Here is a 17,307-nt window from a genome sequence, read left to right as displayed (position 1 = left end):
TAGTATTTACATGCAAGGTGCAAGTACAACGACTTATCAAGAATAGTCGTTAACCTGGTTCGGCTAAGTAAGATATACAAATTTCGAGTGGAATTTCTTTGCATGTAAAAATTAGCTTCAATAATTATATACGATTATTCTCACCTTTACTATTAGAATCATAAAGTCGGTGAACGGTGTTAAAAATGGTTTATTAGTTGATATACTTTATAATATCTTTTCCTTAAAACTGTCAAGCACACAAACTTGCTGACTAGGTATCCATAAACATGTACATAGCAACAACTATCCCATAATAATACTTTACATATCTTAAAAACATTCTTCTTTTGTTAATATGATATTAACATTCTACTAAGTATAGTGCACATGTATGAGCACTTTCTGCCCAAGGTACAGGTAATTATTACTCAATCCAAAGTATTTTGTTATATAAAATGTCGCCCGACAATTGGACTGAATATAAAAGTCATGAGTAAGCTTGGCTTTTATCTTCAAGAACCACTGGTCCGTTTACAATAGTGTTCTTACATTGCATATGTCCATCACATTTTGATCGCACCTCGTATATCTCTTCATTACATTTCACATATATATATTTTTAACAAATCTTACACTTCATCAATACTTATCTTTTATTACAATACTTATATTTATTTCATTATTATTCACTATATTATTATTATATTTTCTTATTAAAAATATCGTCGCTCATTTAATTAATCGTTGAAGGGTGCGAATTCAAAAATCGTAAGGGACAAACATGAGTTACAAATAGTCAGGGCGCATTATATAATAAATAAGTTAGATGTTTTAAAATAAACATTGGATTCCTAAGGCATCAAAAATAGAAGAATCTCATTCAAGATAGTCGTTGAATAATTAGTTTTATAGAATGGATCTTATTCTTAACATAATCTTTGACAATTAAGTTTTCAACACAAATCAATCTAATATAAATAATCTTTGCTTTTAATCATTTATGAATCGAATTATAATTCTTACATATATTAAAAACATTTGAGAATTATCATTGATTAATGAGAATTAAAGAGAATTAAATTGAATAAAAATAAAATAAATGTTCATGAAAATCTATAGCTGATATGGGTTTAACCAAATTTCATTAACGGTAATCAGGTTACATTCGTACTTGCATACGATTCTAACAAAGTACATTGTACTGCGCAATCATGATTAGGTTCTACAATATGTTGTACATGTATTTCTTCGTGATTCTGATTTTGATATGAAATGCCATCTCTTGATCTCCAATTACGTCTATCCACGTAGTTCGTTGTATTCCTGTAATTTCGCCATACATTACGTCTATTTTTAAACCTATTTTGATTATATGGTCTAACATATGGATTGCTACGATTAATTAGGTTAGGCGGATTCCCTACATAACTTTGCCTATTTTGTTCATTTTGATTGCTAGAATTTACTCGGCTTAGGTTATGTTCCGTATTATTCACACTTCGGATATTCAAATTCCGAACTTGCACAAAATGATCTGAATTATTCTTATTTTTACCCATTCCAGCTTGTTGATTCATAGCATGGTATTGAGTTTCATAGCATTGGACAAGCATTAATAAATGGTTGAAACTCATACACTGGGTGGAAAATAAGATCTGTTGTAACTTAAATGGAAGCAAATTTCGAATCGATGCTATTATTCTCGATTCCGATTGCAATGGATTAACGACCTTTAATTCGTTGTATGTATTTACAACAAACTCTACAACAGATTTATGCAATCGAGGATTGAAGTGTTGATTTCTAATGGTGGCATCTCTATTTGCCAGCAAAAAGTCATTTTCATAATTTGCGATTAGTGCCGCTTTGAATTCTTCATAAGTACTGATGTGATCACGTACTGCTTTAAACCATAATGAACAAGGTGGGAGTAATACATGAGGGATTAATTTCATATATTGTGATCTATCTATACACATAATATTGCACTCATCCTGGAATTTCTCTAAGAAAGAAGTAGCATTCTCGTTACACTTACCACTGAATTTACTCATAGCTCGTATTTCACTCATCTTAACACTTAATTTTACCTTCATTTTATCATTCCGTGTACTTGTTGAGTGATAGTTCCTATCCATTACGTGATGTATTGTTACACCATCTATGTTTCGCCCATCTGTACTCTTCGGATGTATTTCGTCCAATATAATATCCTCATCAGACCCCGGCGAAGGTGAGTTCATCACTGGTGAGTGGGGAAACTCCAAGCGATCACTACCCAAGTTATTACGGTATGTGTTGTCCTTAACCTGTAGCGTTCTAATCTCTTCCTGTATAGTAGCTAATAATTGCGTATTTACACGTATGTTGTTAGAATTGTTGATGACCTGGATCTTTTGCTGTTGAACGGAAGATTCTATTACTTCTAAATCTTTTTTTACAGCACTGATTTCTTGGTTTTGGTGATTGTGCTTCTCCTGACAATCATCGGATATTCTTTTTAACTTTTCCTCGAACTGTGAGGATATGTCATTCACCACCTGGACAATTGTCTGTCTCGTTTCATCTGACTTCTGTTCTATCCGTCTACTTAATTCTTCATATTGCTTGTTAGATTCATCAGACTTCTGTTCTATGGTCTGCTTTATCTCGGTAGACATCTGAATCAATTGTCGCTGTAAAGCTAACAAGATTCGGTCTTCCGATGTCAATCCTGGTGTTACACTAGTTTCACCGTTGTCACTATTATTTGATTCATGCTCCGTTGTTTCGTTGACCATTTTTCTTACAATTATTCTACCACTTCTCAATACGGTCAAATTTGTATTCATTAACTAAAAAAGTAAATTCACTCCTACTATGCTTCGGGATGAGAATTTACAGTATAGCCCGGGTGAGGTAAACCAAAATTTTTACAACGACTTATCAAGAATAGTCGTTAACCTGGTTCGGCTAAGTAAGATATACAAATTTCGAGTGGAATTTCTTTGCATGTAAAAATTAGCTTCAATAATTATATACGATTATTCTCACCTTTACTATTAGAATCATAAAGTCGGTGAACGGTGTTAAAAATGGTTTATTAGTTGATATACTTTATAATATCTTTTCCTTAAAACTGTCAAGCACACAAACTTGCTGACTAGGTATCCATAAACATGTACATAGCAACAACTATCCCATAATAATACTTTACATATCTTAAAAACATTCTTCTTTTGTTAATATGATATTAACATTCTACTAAGTATAGTGCACATGTATGAGCACTTTCTGCCCAAGGTACAGGTAATTATTACTCAATCCAAAGTATTTTGTTATACAAGGGACCTCTGAAAGCCCTTGGGCCTCTTAGGGTCCGGGTCTCCCTGCGCCGTGTGGTCTTGCGGTTTATAGATCCAGCACTGTCCGCTACCATTTGTAAGTTATTACATTTGGCGGATGCAATATTTTCAATCGACAGCAATATTTTTCCACGTCCGTGAGTTACGAGATATTTGGTATTATATGAGCACTTTAGCCGTTTCTTAAAGGCTGCTCTGGGTAAGACGTTGTCTCTTTCGCCCATGTTCATTAGACATTTACTAAATTTCATGTCTATTTCCACTTTTAACAGTTTATTGGTGTATTATCGTATCCCCTTATATGCACACTATGCTTTATAAATAGGGATGGAACCTTATATTCTTAAAACGCCAGTGGTAAAAAAAAATAATAACAGTTGAACAATGTTCTTCTATAGAAAATTTCTTACATCAGTGTAAATTTACGAATGTCGAGTTTAAGTAACTCGGGGACTGTCTATAGGGCTAATTATGCAAATTAAGATTCTTTATGAAATTACCGAACTGAGGTCAAATACATTTCAATGTACAACAAGGACCACGAAAAATTTTCAAGTAAAAGCAAATAATTATTAGTAGCCCTATTATTATTATTATTATTATTATTATTATTATTATTATTATTATTATTATTATTATTATTATTATTATTATTATTATTATTATTATTATTATTATTATTATTATTAAAATTTGTGAGTTCAATGTTATATTTTAAACCATAATGATTCTGGCGAAGTGCTCGAATGAACAACGACTGGGAGGAAAGGGCTGTGAAATATACAGGGTTTACGAAGTGAGTGCCAAGCAGAAAAGTTGAAGATTCTGTCGTACTGACTTTTATAGCACTTGTAATTGCATTTTTATTATTCATTGATAAATATTCTTTACAACATATTATATGAATCCAAGATACCTCAGTCCTTCTGCTTCACTAAACCTTAATAAAAATCCATGCAGGCTCACTGTTAGTAGTAGAGCGTTTACCTCTAGTGGGTAGAGGTCCCTGGTTCGGTCCTCGGACAAGTAAGTTTGTGGACAATATTGTGTCCGTGGGTTTTCCCAGGGTATATTCCCGTTTCCTCCCATTTTCTCATTCCACCAATTCTTTAATCATCATTCACTTCTTCTAGTCATCATCTCTCTTAACGTAAAGAACACAATCATGGGACGTTAAACTGAAAAATCCATGACGGTTCGCTGGCTCTAATCTTAAATTATGAGGCGAATGTTCGATCTTGAATGGTAAAATGTGCACTTGATAGTATATGAGAAGTGTGCGGTTTTCAACATTTTCTAAAACCTTAAAATTTTATGAATAAATGAACATAGGTCTGTGTTTTAATCTTCAAGCTTCCTTTCTTTACAATGAGGAACTAAAAGTTTACTTCTTTCCGAATGAAAGGAAGATGCCCCTTCCATGTAGCTCCCTTGGTGTGAATAGTTCGATTGTAATATTTGATTAGCATGTTGTTTCAATTCACCTACATAACACAAAAATCATAAGTTAAACGCTTAAAGGTAGTTAATGAGATATTTTTGTACTGTAGTATGTTTATAGTTTTGTACTGGAAAACGAACGTTTCTTTCCTTATCCAAGATCTTCCATTAGTGAAATTGATAAGTTTTTGACTCTGATTTCATTACTTTGTGTTTTGGTTGTTAGATAATCATTAGAATGTTAGTGTTCTTGCCTTTATAGTGTAGCAATTCTGAGATAATTCGTATGCTGCTCGTTTGTTTGTTTATTCTTGGAAAATTATCGTACGTTTTCAGCAGCAAGGCTGTATGGGACAGTTTAAAGGTGAAACTTGAATGACAACAATAGTACAAATTTCAATCCTCTCCCACCTGAATCAAATCCAGGACTACTTGCATCAAAGGCGCACGCGCTTTATGTAATTAACTAACAAACTAATAGTAATATTAAAGGAGTACTGTTTAGTGAAAATTGTTACTCAATGAACGTTATCACAGAAACCATAATTACATATCCAACAAGAAACTGTTTTTTGTTATTCTATATTTGTAGCAAGTGTTGATATTATTTACATCTGTTAGTTTATGGTTTGCTCTCATACTAGTAATCTAACCCGGAAATCTTGCATCAAAAATGCCCGCATAAGCCACTTCACCAGCGGGTAGGTCTAGTACGGATTTGAATCACTAGAATACTTTATCTACACTAACTTCCTTAAGAAGAAATATTAGCATTTCTTATATTTATACTATTGCTTGTGAAATCTACATGGAATGAAATAAATACTTACTCAGTGTAAGAATGCACTATAGGTAAGGTTCCCAGATTTTCAAAATTAAGAAACCGAAAGACCCTGTGAAAATTTACAGTGCAGTCATAGTTATCCACTTGTTCTTTACTAAAGTACCATAATTAATTAAATAGTAGACGAGTACTCTTCCAAAAGTGAGTGACAAAGACTATATTATTCATACTGGTTGAATATCGATGGCTAATAAAAGCAGTAATTTTTAAATATAGCTCGAATGATATTAGCTTATGTTCTTTTCTTTTTCTTAAAAGAAAGGATCACTTGGAGCTTTAAACCGACGTCTAGGGATCCTAGCTATGGGTAACCAGATCACTTGGGTCATTACTAGTTTTGTCTCGGGTTTAGGTTTTACTTTTCAGACTCGTCTGGCCAGGTTCCCTCGATAGATCCGCTGACTCGGAAATACCCGATAAGATACAGAATTTTATAGTAGTTAATAATGTCCACTACTCGAGCTTGAATATCTACGTATTTGATTCTCGATTTAACATTTTTAAATGAAGGTTTTATGTCTTAAATATTTCAAGTTTATTCATATAGGCGTCGAGATGTGTCGGGATGTCGGATGTCGCAATCACCCAGTTCTTCGCAACTACAATCAGCCACTGGTCCTACAGGTTGGGAGTTGTGACGGGCCGATCACCCGGCATTTAAAACCTGCGATCGAACAAAGTCCAGTGTGGACTGTTTTCTTTGGACGCCAACCTTGTTACGGCTTATTTCTGATGATCGAATTTGAGGTTTGGAAGACGCATGGACCCTGAGCCATGGGATGGAGGAGTAAAGCACATGCGCACCGAGCAAAACCGGATGGAGTGGTTGTGGGAGTTTTAGGAACTGAATGAACCCTGGACGTCTTCCTCCATCTGAGGTGGAAGTACATCCATCCCAGCCGATTGTTGCGTGCGTCCAGTGTTCGTATTCTTCGGCGTCCAAGTCTTTGAAAGTATAAAAAATGCAAAAACACTATTAAAACATGAAAAGTAAATAATAATAATAATAATAATAATAATAATAATAATAATAATAATAATAATAATAATAATAATAATAATAATAATAATAATAAAGACACGAAATATTTTAAAAATCCGCACAATTTGTTCTCTTCTGGACTGGTGGGGTCTATCTATTTATTCGAAAGGTTGTTTAATTTAGTTCAATTTTTTGCTTTATTTCGGGATTATGGGTTTTTCGGAATTTTTCCGAAAATGGAATTTTACAAATTCCGGATTTTTTCCGACATCAGAATTTTTCCGAAATTGGAATTTTTCTGAATTTCGGAATTTTTCCGATTTTACTTTCTGAAAAGTAAAAATTTCAGAATTGGCTATCTTTAGTTCAGCCTTTCAAAGTCAGAAATGTATCCGAGAGCGAATGTTTGTTGAGAAGATCTCTGCTGCTGATGTTAAGCGTTGGTTAAGGAAAACGTCCCTTCCTCTTTTTCTGTGCTCTTTGCTATTGTTGCAGTATTTCTGGTAAATCTGTGCCAACCCAGACTTCCAATGTTTCCACCCAAACAGATCTTGTTCCTGACAAAAGTACAGAAATTCCGACCACAATCGCATCGACTAGTGAACACCATAAATTCTCACATGTTTCTATTAGTGGTGGTCTTCGGCGAACACTAGCTCATCGCCGCTCATCTCGGCTTAAAAGTTAGCCAGTATATATGCCAACTCAATGATACAGCTCTTTCCGCGAAAAGACCAAACTCTACACTTATTTGTAAGCCACCAACAGTTTTTTTTTTTTTTTTTTAAATCTGACATTTTGGAAGACAAACTAATGAACACTGAATGGATGGTATTCGGCCCCCGTAGAAAGGTTCAGCTGAAGCGTTAATTTCCGACTTTTTGCTGTTTTTATACTATTTATTGTTATTTTTATATTTTTCTATATTCTTACTATTTATTGTTACTAATATATATTTTCTATTTCTTCTTATACAGTATGTTTGTTATTCTCATATATTTATTATTGTATCTCTTCTTTTGGTTCTCTTTTATGGCAGTTATTTTTATATTTTGATATGTTTGTTTTTAAATTTGAGACGTGTTGATCGTGGCGGGGACAAATAGCCTCGACGCTGACGTCCCCATTAAGTTTCAATCAATCAATCAAGTTTATTCATATTTCCATAATAGAGTAGTTTTGAACAAAAATACTTTTTACAGTTCCCTCGATTGAAATTTGACACGTCTCACAAGAAAAACACATAACTTTCCTTTGCGTTTTTTGAGTGTGAACTTCCTGATGGCTATATGTTTAGCGTACGCGCTCTCGGAACGGGAGACGTGGGTTCAAATTCCGGCGCTCGTTCATGTAATCCGCAACTAATGTTAAACCCTAAGTCCACGCCTCATTTAGTCTTGGTTCTGAACTGCAGCTCTGAAGGAATTAATTAATCTTTTTTGTGATTATCACGCTGTTTCTGATTGATAGATCTTGCAGTTATATTTCAGTATAATGTTTTAATATAGCCTTATATACTCACTCACATAACGAAAGAAAAAGCAAAGAGTAGGGTTAGTTCGTAAACAGAGAGAATATATTTATGTTATTAGAATTATGTTTGCAGCCCCACACTCATTTTCCATATGATGATGTTTATTTATTTGGATCACATCGGGTCTGTTCGGATCAGCAGGTCTGGTAGATCACGGATCTATCTATTTCCGAATCATGGATAAAGAAGTTCGTGACTGCTCCATCACTGCAATTTGAGTTGTCTGCCGGCATTTTTTTTTTTTTTTTCCTGATCGTATGTTTTGGAACGAAATGTAAGAAGTGAGAAGAACTATTCCCCTATTTCAGATTATTGGGAATTTCGATTGATACTGACTCTCTAATGTTTCTCACTTCATCTCCTAATTGATTCAACACATTCGCTTTTTTGTTTGTTGTATACTCATTGGAATTACTGCAATTATCATTTTTATTTTATTATTACTTTCTTTACAGGACGATGATAAAGGCACTGCTTGTTTTATCTTTCGCTTCTTCGGCGTTAGGTGCTGTTTCCTTAGGCGAAGCTACTAAACATCCAGGTAAGTTACGGTGAACTACATTTGTGTGTATTGTGAACTTATTTATGAGCTTCATTGAAATATTGGTATCTTATTGAATATTATGACATGTGTCTGAGAATTCAGATTCTTATTATAACTGTTTGAGAAGCAAAGGAGAAGCTACCAACATAAATACAATCAAAAGCTTGAGACAAACTTGATGGCGTGTAATCTAACGAATTAAACGAAGGCTGCGATGCGACGTTCCCGTGTGGCTAAGCAGATCCACTAGAGCGCCAGCAGATGGCAGATAGACGCCGTGTGTGTCTCACAAATAGACAGGTCCAAAAGTGAAAGTTTTTGGCTATTACTATCTAATTTGTACTGTTTTGTTTTTCTGGTGCATTTTAATCAATATAATATGAAAATCAATGTTACCACTCAAAAAATAGAGGGAGAGTGCCCGCCATCTTGAAGTCAAAATGGCGGATATTAAAAAAATTTTGAAAATTTTCTAAATACCCAAAGATAGTCGATATAGGTATCAAATTAAAAGAATTTTATTGGAGAACATAAGTATGTGCATTAGAGTTCTCCAAAACATTTTATGTGGTCGCCATTTTGAATCAAAGATGGAAGATTTGTAAAAATCAACAACATTCAGAAAGTATTATGAAAATCGACAATACAACTGTCAAATTAAAGGAAATTTCGCAAATAAATAAATATTTGTCCATTAAAGGACTCTAAATCCATTTACATGTCCGCCATTTTGAATTTAAAATGACGGAAACTTAAGAACTGGGTGTAATTACAAAAACAAATAGCTTTATGAAGCTATTGTGTTCACACCTTATTATTCAATGCAATTCATTTATATGAATTTGATTTTAAATAACTTTATAATGCCCCGGGAAAATTCATGTATTTTACTTTTTGGGGGTTAATACTATGGAGATTAACGCAAAAGAATGATGGTGCACCATATGTCTGCAGCTGGAACACTATTTCCTGTTGCAAAATTTAGTTCACTTCTCAGTCTCTCACCAGCATCTTTCATTGTACTTTCCCCGTATTGAAGATTATATTCCATCATCTCACTCAAGGTATTGTAAGCCGTCTCCAGCTCAACATGAAAAGGACGAGAGTCTATCCAAAAATCAAGTTGCTTCTTCTTCAAACGAATTTTTGACACACAAAACCTGGTTTGTCGTAAACATTCTTGACGCAATCCTCGGAAGGAATACGTTTGCATCTCTTGGGTGAAGAAACTGGGTATGCTAAAGATTTTATTGAATTCCTAGTGACAAAAATATGGTCCATTTCTTCTGATTGGCAATCATTAGTTTCAAGTCAACCAACTTCGAAGCAAACAGTTCTGAGTTTAGTAACTCAGAGTAACAGGAAGCAAGCAACACTCCAATCTACTTCATCACTGTGGTCAAGGCATAAGTTACACTAAAGAAGCAGATATTCTTAGGCAGTGGGCACGATTCAACAAGACCAAAAGACAACTGATTCCGTAGAACCTCCAAACTTGTATTCCAACACATGTAAGATTGATCTCCAACACAGATGGCATTGAGAGAACTATTACTAGAAATGGCATCACACTTTGTACAAATGCAGCCAGAAAAACATTCCGATTACAAATGAGATTGAACAACCTGTAAACCCACTTGCAGATGAAAAAGCCTTATTTACTGATGTAAGAGATGAAGAAACCTTTCCCGAATATGTTTGCGCTAAGAGAAGCAGAAAAGGTCCACCAACTGATTATTTCAAGAAATATAGAGATAAGGACGAAGATGATCTTTTAGAACTTAATTTGAAAAGAGAGATAGCCTGGGTTGTATTTAGTACTATTCAAGACGATGAAAAGGCATCTCCAACTTGGACTGCATTTAACAAAAAGGTAACAAGCAAATATGTTACCAAAACAGCCTTGGAATATCTTCCAGTTATTAAGGATATACCTGACTATTCATTTGTAAATGGTATATTGGTTATATTAAACGTTTGGCAAAGCATCTCCAGATTCATCTTTTTTGCACACGGTGACCAGGCAGTATTCTCTAAAATTTGACAAATTATGTGGAAAGAAGGAATCAGGAATTGCAGTTGAAGGATCTGTAAACTAGGCTCTGGAAGGTCGTGATTATGCTGGCTGTACACGGCTTCATAAACAAAGTTTTGAAGCCCTTGTTCGTTTCATATTGAACGGAAACATGCCATCTCAAAATAGTAAGCTGTGCCAAAAAATTAAAGAAGTTCAAAATTGACCCATCTCCAGAAAACCTCCAAAATATTCTTTATGACTCGGAATTTTCTATTACTGAAAAGGATGAATGCTTTACATCTAATCAATTGGTTACAGACTACATGCTTTGTGTAAATAAGTTCCTGACTATTATACGAGCAGCTCGTAAGCAGGATATTGAACTTCATCTACAGGCTCAACGACATCTTCTTTCAAGATTTTTGACAATTTCTTATGTCAATATATAGATCCTAAAACAAGGAAACGATAAAACATACCAAGATATAGTGCTAGATGGCTTTTCTGCCAGTTTTACAGGAGACCCATTTTCAGTTATACATGGTGATCATATCTTAGAGATTACAATAAATAGAGAAATAAAAGTAAGAGGTTGCCTCACAAAGGTGGCTATAGTGCATCTGTTGAAGCTGCCGATAATTTTGTTATAAATGCACACAAATTAGTAAAATTAAGAAAATCTCTGGAAGAAAGAACTGTGACTTGCACTAAAGCTGTTCATTCAGAAGGGAACTTAGTTGCTGCTAAGCTAAATGAAAAACACGTGTCCTCTCTACTCCGTGAGCTAAGAGAATAGAGGAATGTTTTAAAAGGTCCAGGTAGGAATATATGTACAGGATCTGAAGTGTCACCAAAATTAGTACAAGATTTTATGCGAACTCATAGCGAAGGAAAAATATAACTGAAAGTCTTCATAAATGAGAGATTGAAATCCAATCAAGTAGATATTTTTGCACCCATCAAGCGCAACAATCCTATGACTGGACTTGAAAAGAAGAAGAAGACAATAAACGCTGTAGAAGTAATCAAAGAAGACAAAGAAGCCTTTGGATTTCTTTATTCTTGGTATCCAGACAAAGAGGAAGCATTTTCACATTGCATGACCAGCTTACCATTATCAATTGCTGATCCAGTTGCAGCATGCGAAATACTGATAAAGCTAAATTTAGAATTTTTTTGATACAAGAAGGCAAAGCTGAGAAAAGTCGTGCTTCAGAGAATGCCACATGGCTGATTAATGGTACGGCAACCATTAACACTGTCCAGCCGAAAGAAACTTGGGGTGAATAAGGCCTCGCAGTACTTACACCATGTTTCCACCAGATTCACTCTCAGCTATCGCAGCCCATATTGTTTTTGATGTATATCATAAAGAAAGCATAAAAAAAATTGCTCAAGAAGAAGAAAAGAAGAAGCTGAAACACGAGTTCATATAGGGCCAGCTGAAACCCCATGCATCAAAGAAGAAACTGGAGAGTTTTTCTTCGAACTAGAGAGAACAAAGCTGAACTTACGAAATTCTTGGTAGAATTTTGGATAAGGAATTCAATTCGAGAAAAACTGCCATATCCAGTAGTTAGATGGTGAGGTCTTGGACTTTTAAGTCCTTATGAACTTACGAAAGGAAATAAATGCAATCACGAGGAGCCAGCTACTCGGCTGATTTTGCATTCCTCAGCAGTTTCCAAAGTGACACCTGTTGAGATTTTCTCTAAAGATACTGATGTGTTAGTCATTAGAATCCATGGCTATAACAGACTCAAAGAAAAAGACAGTGTTTACCCATGTTTGTTTTCAAACTTGATCAAAACAGTTAAGTATGCTAATGTTGTGAAGATCTGCTCCTTTTTAGGGTCTCATTTGTCTAAATCTATACTGTCTGCGCACTGACAAAAAATCTAAGTCCAGATTTAAGGGGAAAACGAGGAAAATATGCTTTCTGTTCGGAATATCATAACAAGCCGGTGATTTCAATCATAATACTGGGTGAAACGCCCTTATTTCCTGTGTCGACGTACGTTAGTAAGTGAGAGCACCAATTACTCCTGTGTAAACAATAATCACCACAGCTCTCACTTACTAACGTACGTCACCACAGGAAATAAGGGTGTTTCACCCAATATTACGATTGACATCACCGTCTTGTCATGGTGTTCCCAACAGAAAGCATATTTTCCTCGTTTTATCCTTAAATCTAGACTTCGGTATTTTTAAGTGTGCATGCTTTTACGGGCTCTGATGTGATATCATTTCTATTTAAAGTTTGAAAAATTGCAGTAATCAAAAATTTACTTCACAAAACAGAATTGGGACAAGGTTTAGATTAATTTGGAGAAGAGCCTGATCTTACACCCGAAGTACAGGTAATTGAAAAAAATATCATCCAGCAAGTTTGATACGGTGGAGAAGAGGATGAAGATACACTACGTCAAAACTCGAATCCGACGATATGAAAACCAAAAGCGAAACAGAACAACACAGACTCTTCCTCCAAACCCAATAAGTATCAAAAAGCATCTGAAGAGAGTTAATTTAATTGTGTATATCTGGAAAAGATTAATGGAAGCAATAATACTGGAATTAAATTCTGAGGAAAATGGATGGAAAAGAAGGAGTGGATCATGGGAACCTTTCTGGTATGATGGATCTCAAATACCTTCGAACGAAATGTTTGTGCAGAAACTTGAATCTGAAGAGGAGCGTGACTTCAGTAGTGATGATACAAGTGATTGTGATAGCAACGAATTTGATGAGACAAAGTATGTAATTGACACTGAAATTTACTAGATAGTGTAGTGAAAGGCAAAGAGAACCATTAACAACCCAAACTTTATCCAAATTCAAAGACTAAAGGACATGAAGCCAAATAATTCTTTATATTTGAACACAATTGTTGATTAAGTGTGCTGTTAGTAACATTTTTCTAATTCAAATTATTATAATTAAAAGCAATATTAAAAAATCATAAAGAATTGTTCAGATTTACATTCAAAGTCACATCCGCCGTCTTGAATTCAAAAATACGAGCACTTAAATTAATTTATAGTGTTTTGAATTACACATGTTTTTCTCAATTGAAAATCCGTTATTTAAATGGCTTCCCATTCAATAGTAATTATGTTTTGCTTGTTTTCACCGTTGCGAGATATCTAATTCAAAATGGCGGACACCTGAATTGGATTAGAGTACTTTAATGGATAATAGGTGTTTGTCAGTGAAACCTCCTTTAATTTGACAATTATATTGTCGATCTTCATAATACTTTCTAAATGTTGTAGACTTTTACAAATCCATCACATTTGATTCAAAATGGCGGCCACATAAGAGGTTCTGGAGAACTTTAATACACATACTTCTGTTCTCCAATAAAAATTCTTTAATTTGAAACCCATATCGACTATCTTTGGGCATTTAGAAAATTTTCCAATTTTTTAAATATCTGCCATTTTGAATTTAAGATGTCGGGCACTCCCCTATTTTTCGAGTGGTAACATTGATTTTCATATTATGTTGATTAAAATGATCCAGAAAAACAAAACAGTGCAAATTAGATCGTGATAGCCAATAACTTTCACTTTTGGACCTGCCTAAGAGGTGACAACACCACAGCTCTGTCATTTGCTTACAGCGTTTAAAGAAAACGGAGCGCCACCTTGAAATGCCGTCAAGTTTAGTATGTTTTCTATCAATACACGTGGTGAGCCTTATGTAGGCTAATGATCGGTATGGTTGGGATTTGGTAATTGCAAGAATAAAGTTTAAGAATACGACGAAACAAGGTCAGTTAAAGTACATGTTGGCCAGCCGACAATTTGCGTAATTTATCTAGCACTCTCAATCGCAGTTAGTAGAGATTACGTTGCCAATTGAGTTGATCTGCAAATGCTCAGCAAAACGGCCAATTATAACTTAGGACCAACGTTGGCAGTAGTCTACCCTACCATTTCCCATTATTGGGCCTACTAGCTGTGCTACTTTGGACTAGAATTAACTTAAAACAGAGTTCTATAACGTAATATTTGAATTGTTCAGCGTGAAAACAATGTAAGCCAAAAGAAATCTGTTTTCGTCCTCTATTTGCTTTTCTTCGAAACTAAATGAGTGTCTTTTCATATTGTAAAATTGCAGTAGATTTCCAAACTGTTAGAATTCAATATTGAAACCGCAAATAATAAATCCATAATTTTTATTTCAATACAGGGATATGATCAGAGATGAATCCATCATTTGCCGCCTTTCATTACCGTTTTTACTCTATGGGAATTAACATTGGTACCGAAAGTGCTATTAAATTTCTATTACTTCCAGTTGCAATAGGAGAATAAAGTAATAGATGGAATCTATTCTGAATTCATATGGAAACTCTGCTTCTCATCATCCAATTACCGTTTTTCACAAAAGCAATCAGTGTTGAAAGTTAAAATTGTAGATTATCACTACTTTCAGCGATGTAAATAGGGGAATAAAGAATGAGATTTAACTTATTCTTGATACATCGAAAAGCCATTTCTCGCTATCTTTTGAGATTTTATATTCTACGGCAGAATCCTAGCCTGAAATTCATCAAGGATATATAATATTGATCAAACTACAAGACATCAACCATGAACTGCCGGCACCTGGGGCCCGTTCCACCATTTAACTTTTTCAACTTTTCACTTTTCACTTTGCACTTTTGCAAAGTGCAAAGTTTTCGTGTTCCACCATTTTTCTGTGAATACTTTGCAGTTTGATGAACCGGAAGTCCAAAATTGCAAAGATTTTGCAAAGTGGGGACAATTGAATGCTGGAAAGCGAGAGCACTCTTTTAGTGGTTGTTGTTGTTAGTAAGCTGTTGTACTGTTAGTTGGATTTGTGAAATTATCAGTTTCAAACAACTTCATTTATATTAGCTTCAAATAGGGAGTCCCACTATTTTTTTAAAAATTTATTTTAATATACGTAAAAGAACACAGAATAAATAAATTTATTATTATTATTTCTTTTATAAATGCAATATCCACAAAGTAATTGAACTTCGACAAGTCATTTAAGATCCGCCCAAGTGAAACGACACTGCGTCATGTTTCAGCGAGAATAACGTAAGTTGTGCTCAAGAGTCTATCGGAAGCCTAAGGAATTATCTGAATGTAGAACAAATAGAGGGAGCTCGATCTTTTTTAATTTGAAGATATATTGTTTAACTACACGTATAAATAATTTGCTATCTATCACCTGCGTTAAAACAAAGTATATGAAAATTAATTATATCCAGGACTAAACTGGGTTAGTTTGATAGAGTTCACTATGCTATCTTAGTTTTATGATTATAGAGACCGGCATGCATTATATTACTTTACTAGTTATAGAACCTCCTCACTGCATGCAATATTTAAATCTTCCAGATACAAACAGTAAAGATGCCGATTTAAATTTATTACGAATGACTTGTCAAAAAATTAGCTTTGCACTTTCAGAGTTAATTTATATTGGCTTCTATTTTAAATTCGTATTTCATGAAATATAAATTAAATTGTATAGACTACAATAACTATTAATGTAGTTTATACTATGCATAAACTGTATAGGATAAGTACATTATTTCACTTTCACACAATGCACACGTTTTAAGTTAGAAATATTTGTAAATTTTGTATCATAAACTTTTCTGAAATCAACCTAATTCACAAATCAAATAAAAATAGGTTTGTCCTTAAAAGCCAATTACTACATTCGAGGTTCGAGAAACTGAGATGAAATAATATCTTTCAGTTTTATGTCTAACAGGTATACAGTGCAAGCTAAAAAGAAGACGACGATGATGAGAATGATAAAATAGTGGAAAAAAGAAAATGGAAAGAATAGTATTTCAGAGATAGAAACAGTTCAGCACAGTTTTAAAAGAAAAAAGGAAGACCTTTCAAAGAAATTTTAGGTCAAAGTATTCTGAACAAGGAAAGCACAAACTTTGTGGAATATGGACCCAAACATAAATCAGCTGATCGCAATCAGGCAACCTTGTACGTATATTCTAGAGAAGTTTCTCTGTGTACCTCAATTGAATAACAGTTAGGTTTTGCGAAACAAATCTATATGACTAAATAGGATCCTCTCATCGTTCTAAATGTAAAAGTAAAGGCGTTCTCAAAATAGAAAGAAAGGTAGCAATGTTAGAAGCAGGAAGTGTAATAGTAGTTACCTCAGAAAAAGAGAGAGAACATACATGCATCAGAAAATCAAAAGGAAAAAATGCATTTATTTTATGAAGGGTCGAGCCAAACCCAGTACAAAATAAGTACTCACAGGATTCAAGCATGCTTAGATAGCGTTAAAAAGAAATAGAAACTATGTTACCGACATCAATAGCACAGAGTAACTGTCGGAAAGGAAACCAATTTGTGTATTCACCATAAGTGCACAAAAACGAAAAGATACTGCAATTATGAATGTCACCATTACATGATAAATTTTTGAAAATTGAGACCTTTAGGTTCACAGGTGTTCAAAGACGAGAAATAGGTGCTTCAAGTAGGTTTTGTCACTTAGGAAGTTAAATGAGTAATAATACAGATAATGTCATAAGGCAATTCTTAATTGCGACACATAGTAATTATGCAAAAAAATTAAAATGAATAAAAATG

The 17,307-nt window shown here is 34.2% G+C and overlaps 1 protein-coding gene across 1 annotated transcript in view; it reads left to right on the top strand.

Moving 5' to 3' along the window:
• The window catches only part of LOC145662684 (uncharacterized), a 276,284-nt gene that overhangs the window by 202,455 nt on the left and 56,522 nt on the right, over nt 1-17,307 (top strand). Inside the window, exon 2 of the mRNA XM_081728510.1 lies at nt 8,582-8,667. Coding sequence (XP_081584636.1) covers nt 8,586-8,667 — 82 coding nt within the window. The 5' untranslated portion in view covers nt 8,582-8,585. The remainder of the gene's footprint in view (nt 1-8,581; nt 8,668-17,307) is intronic.

This window comes from Thermobia domestica, chromosome 10 (assembly GCF_964235325.1).
Source record: "Thermobia domestica chromosome 10, izTheDome1.hap1.1, whole genome shotgun sequence".
NCBI classification, from domain to species: Eukaryota; Metazoa; Arthropoda; class Insecta; order Zygentoma; family Lepismatidae; genus Thermobia; species Thermobia domestica.
Note: the sequence above shows the minus strand (reverse complement) of the source record. Positions and strands in the feature narration are given on the sequence as shown.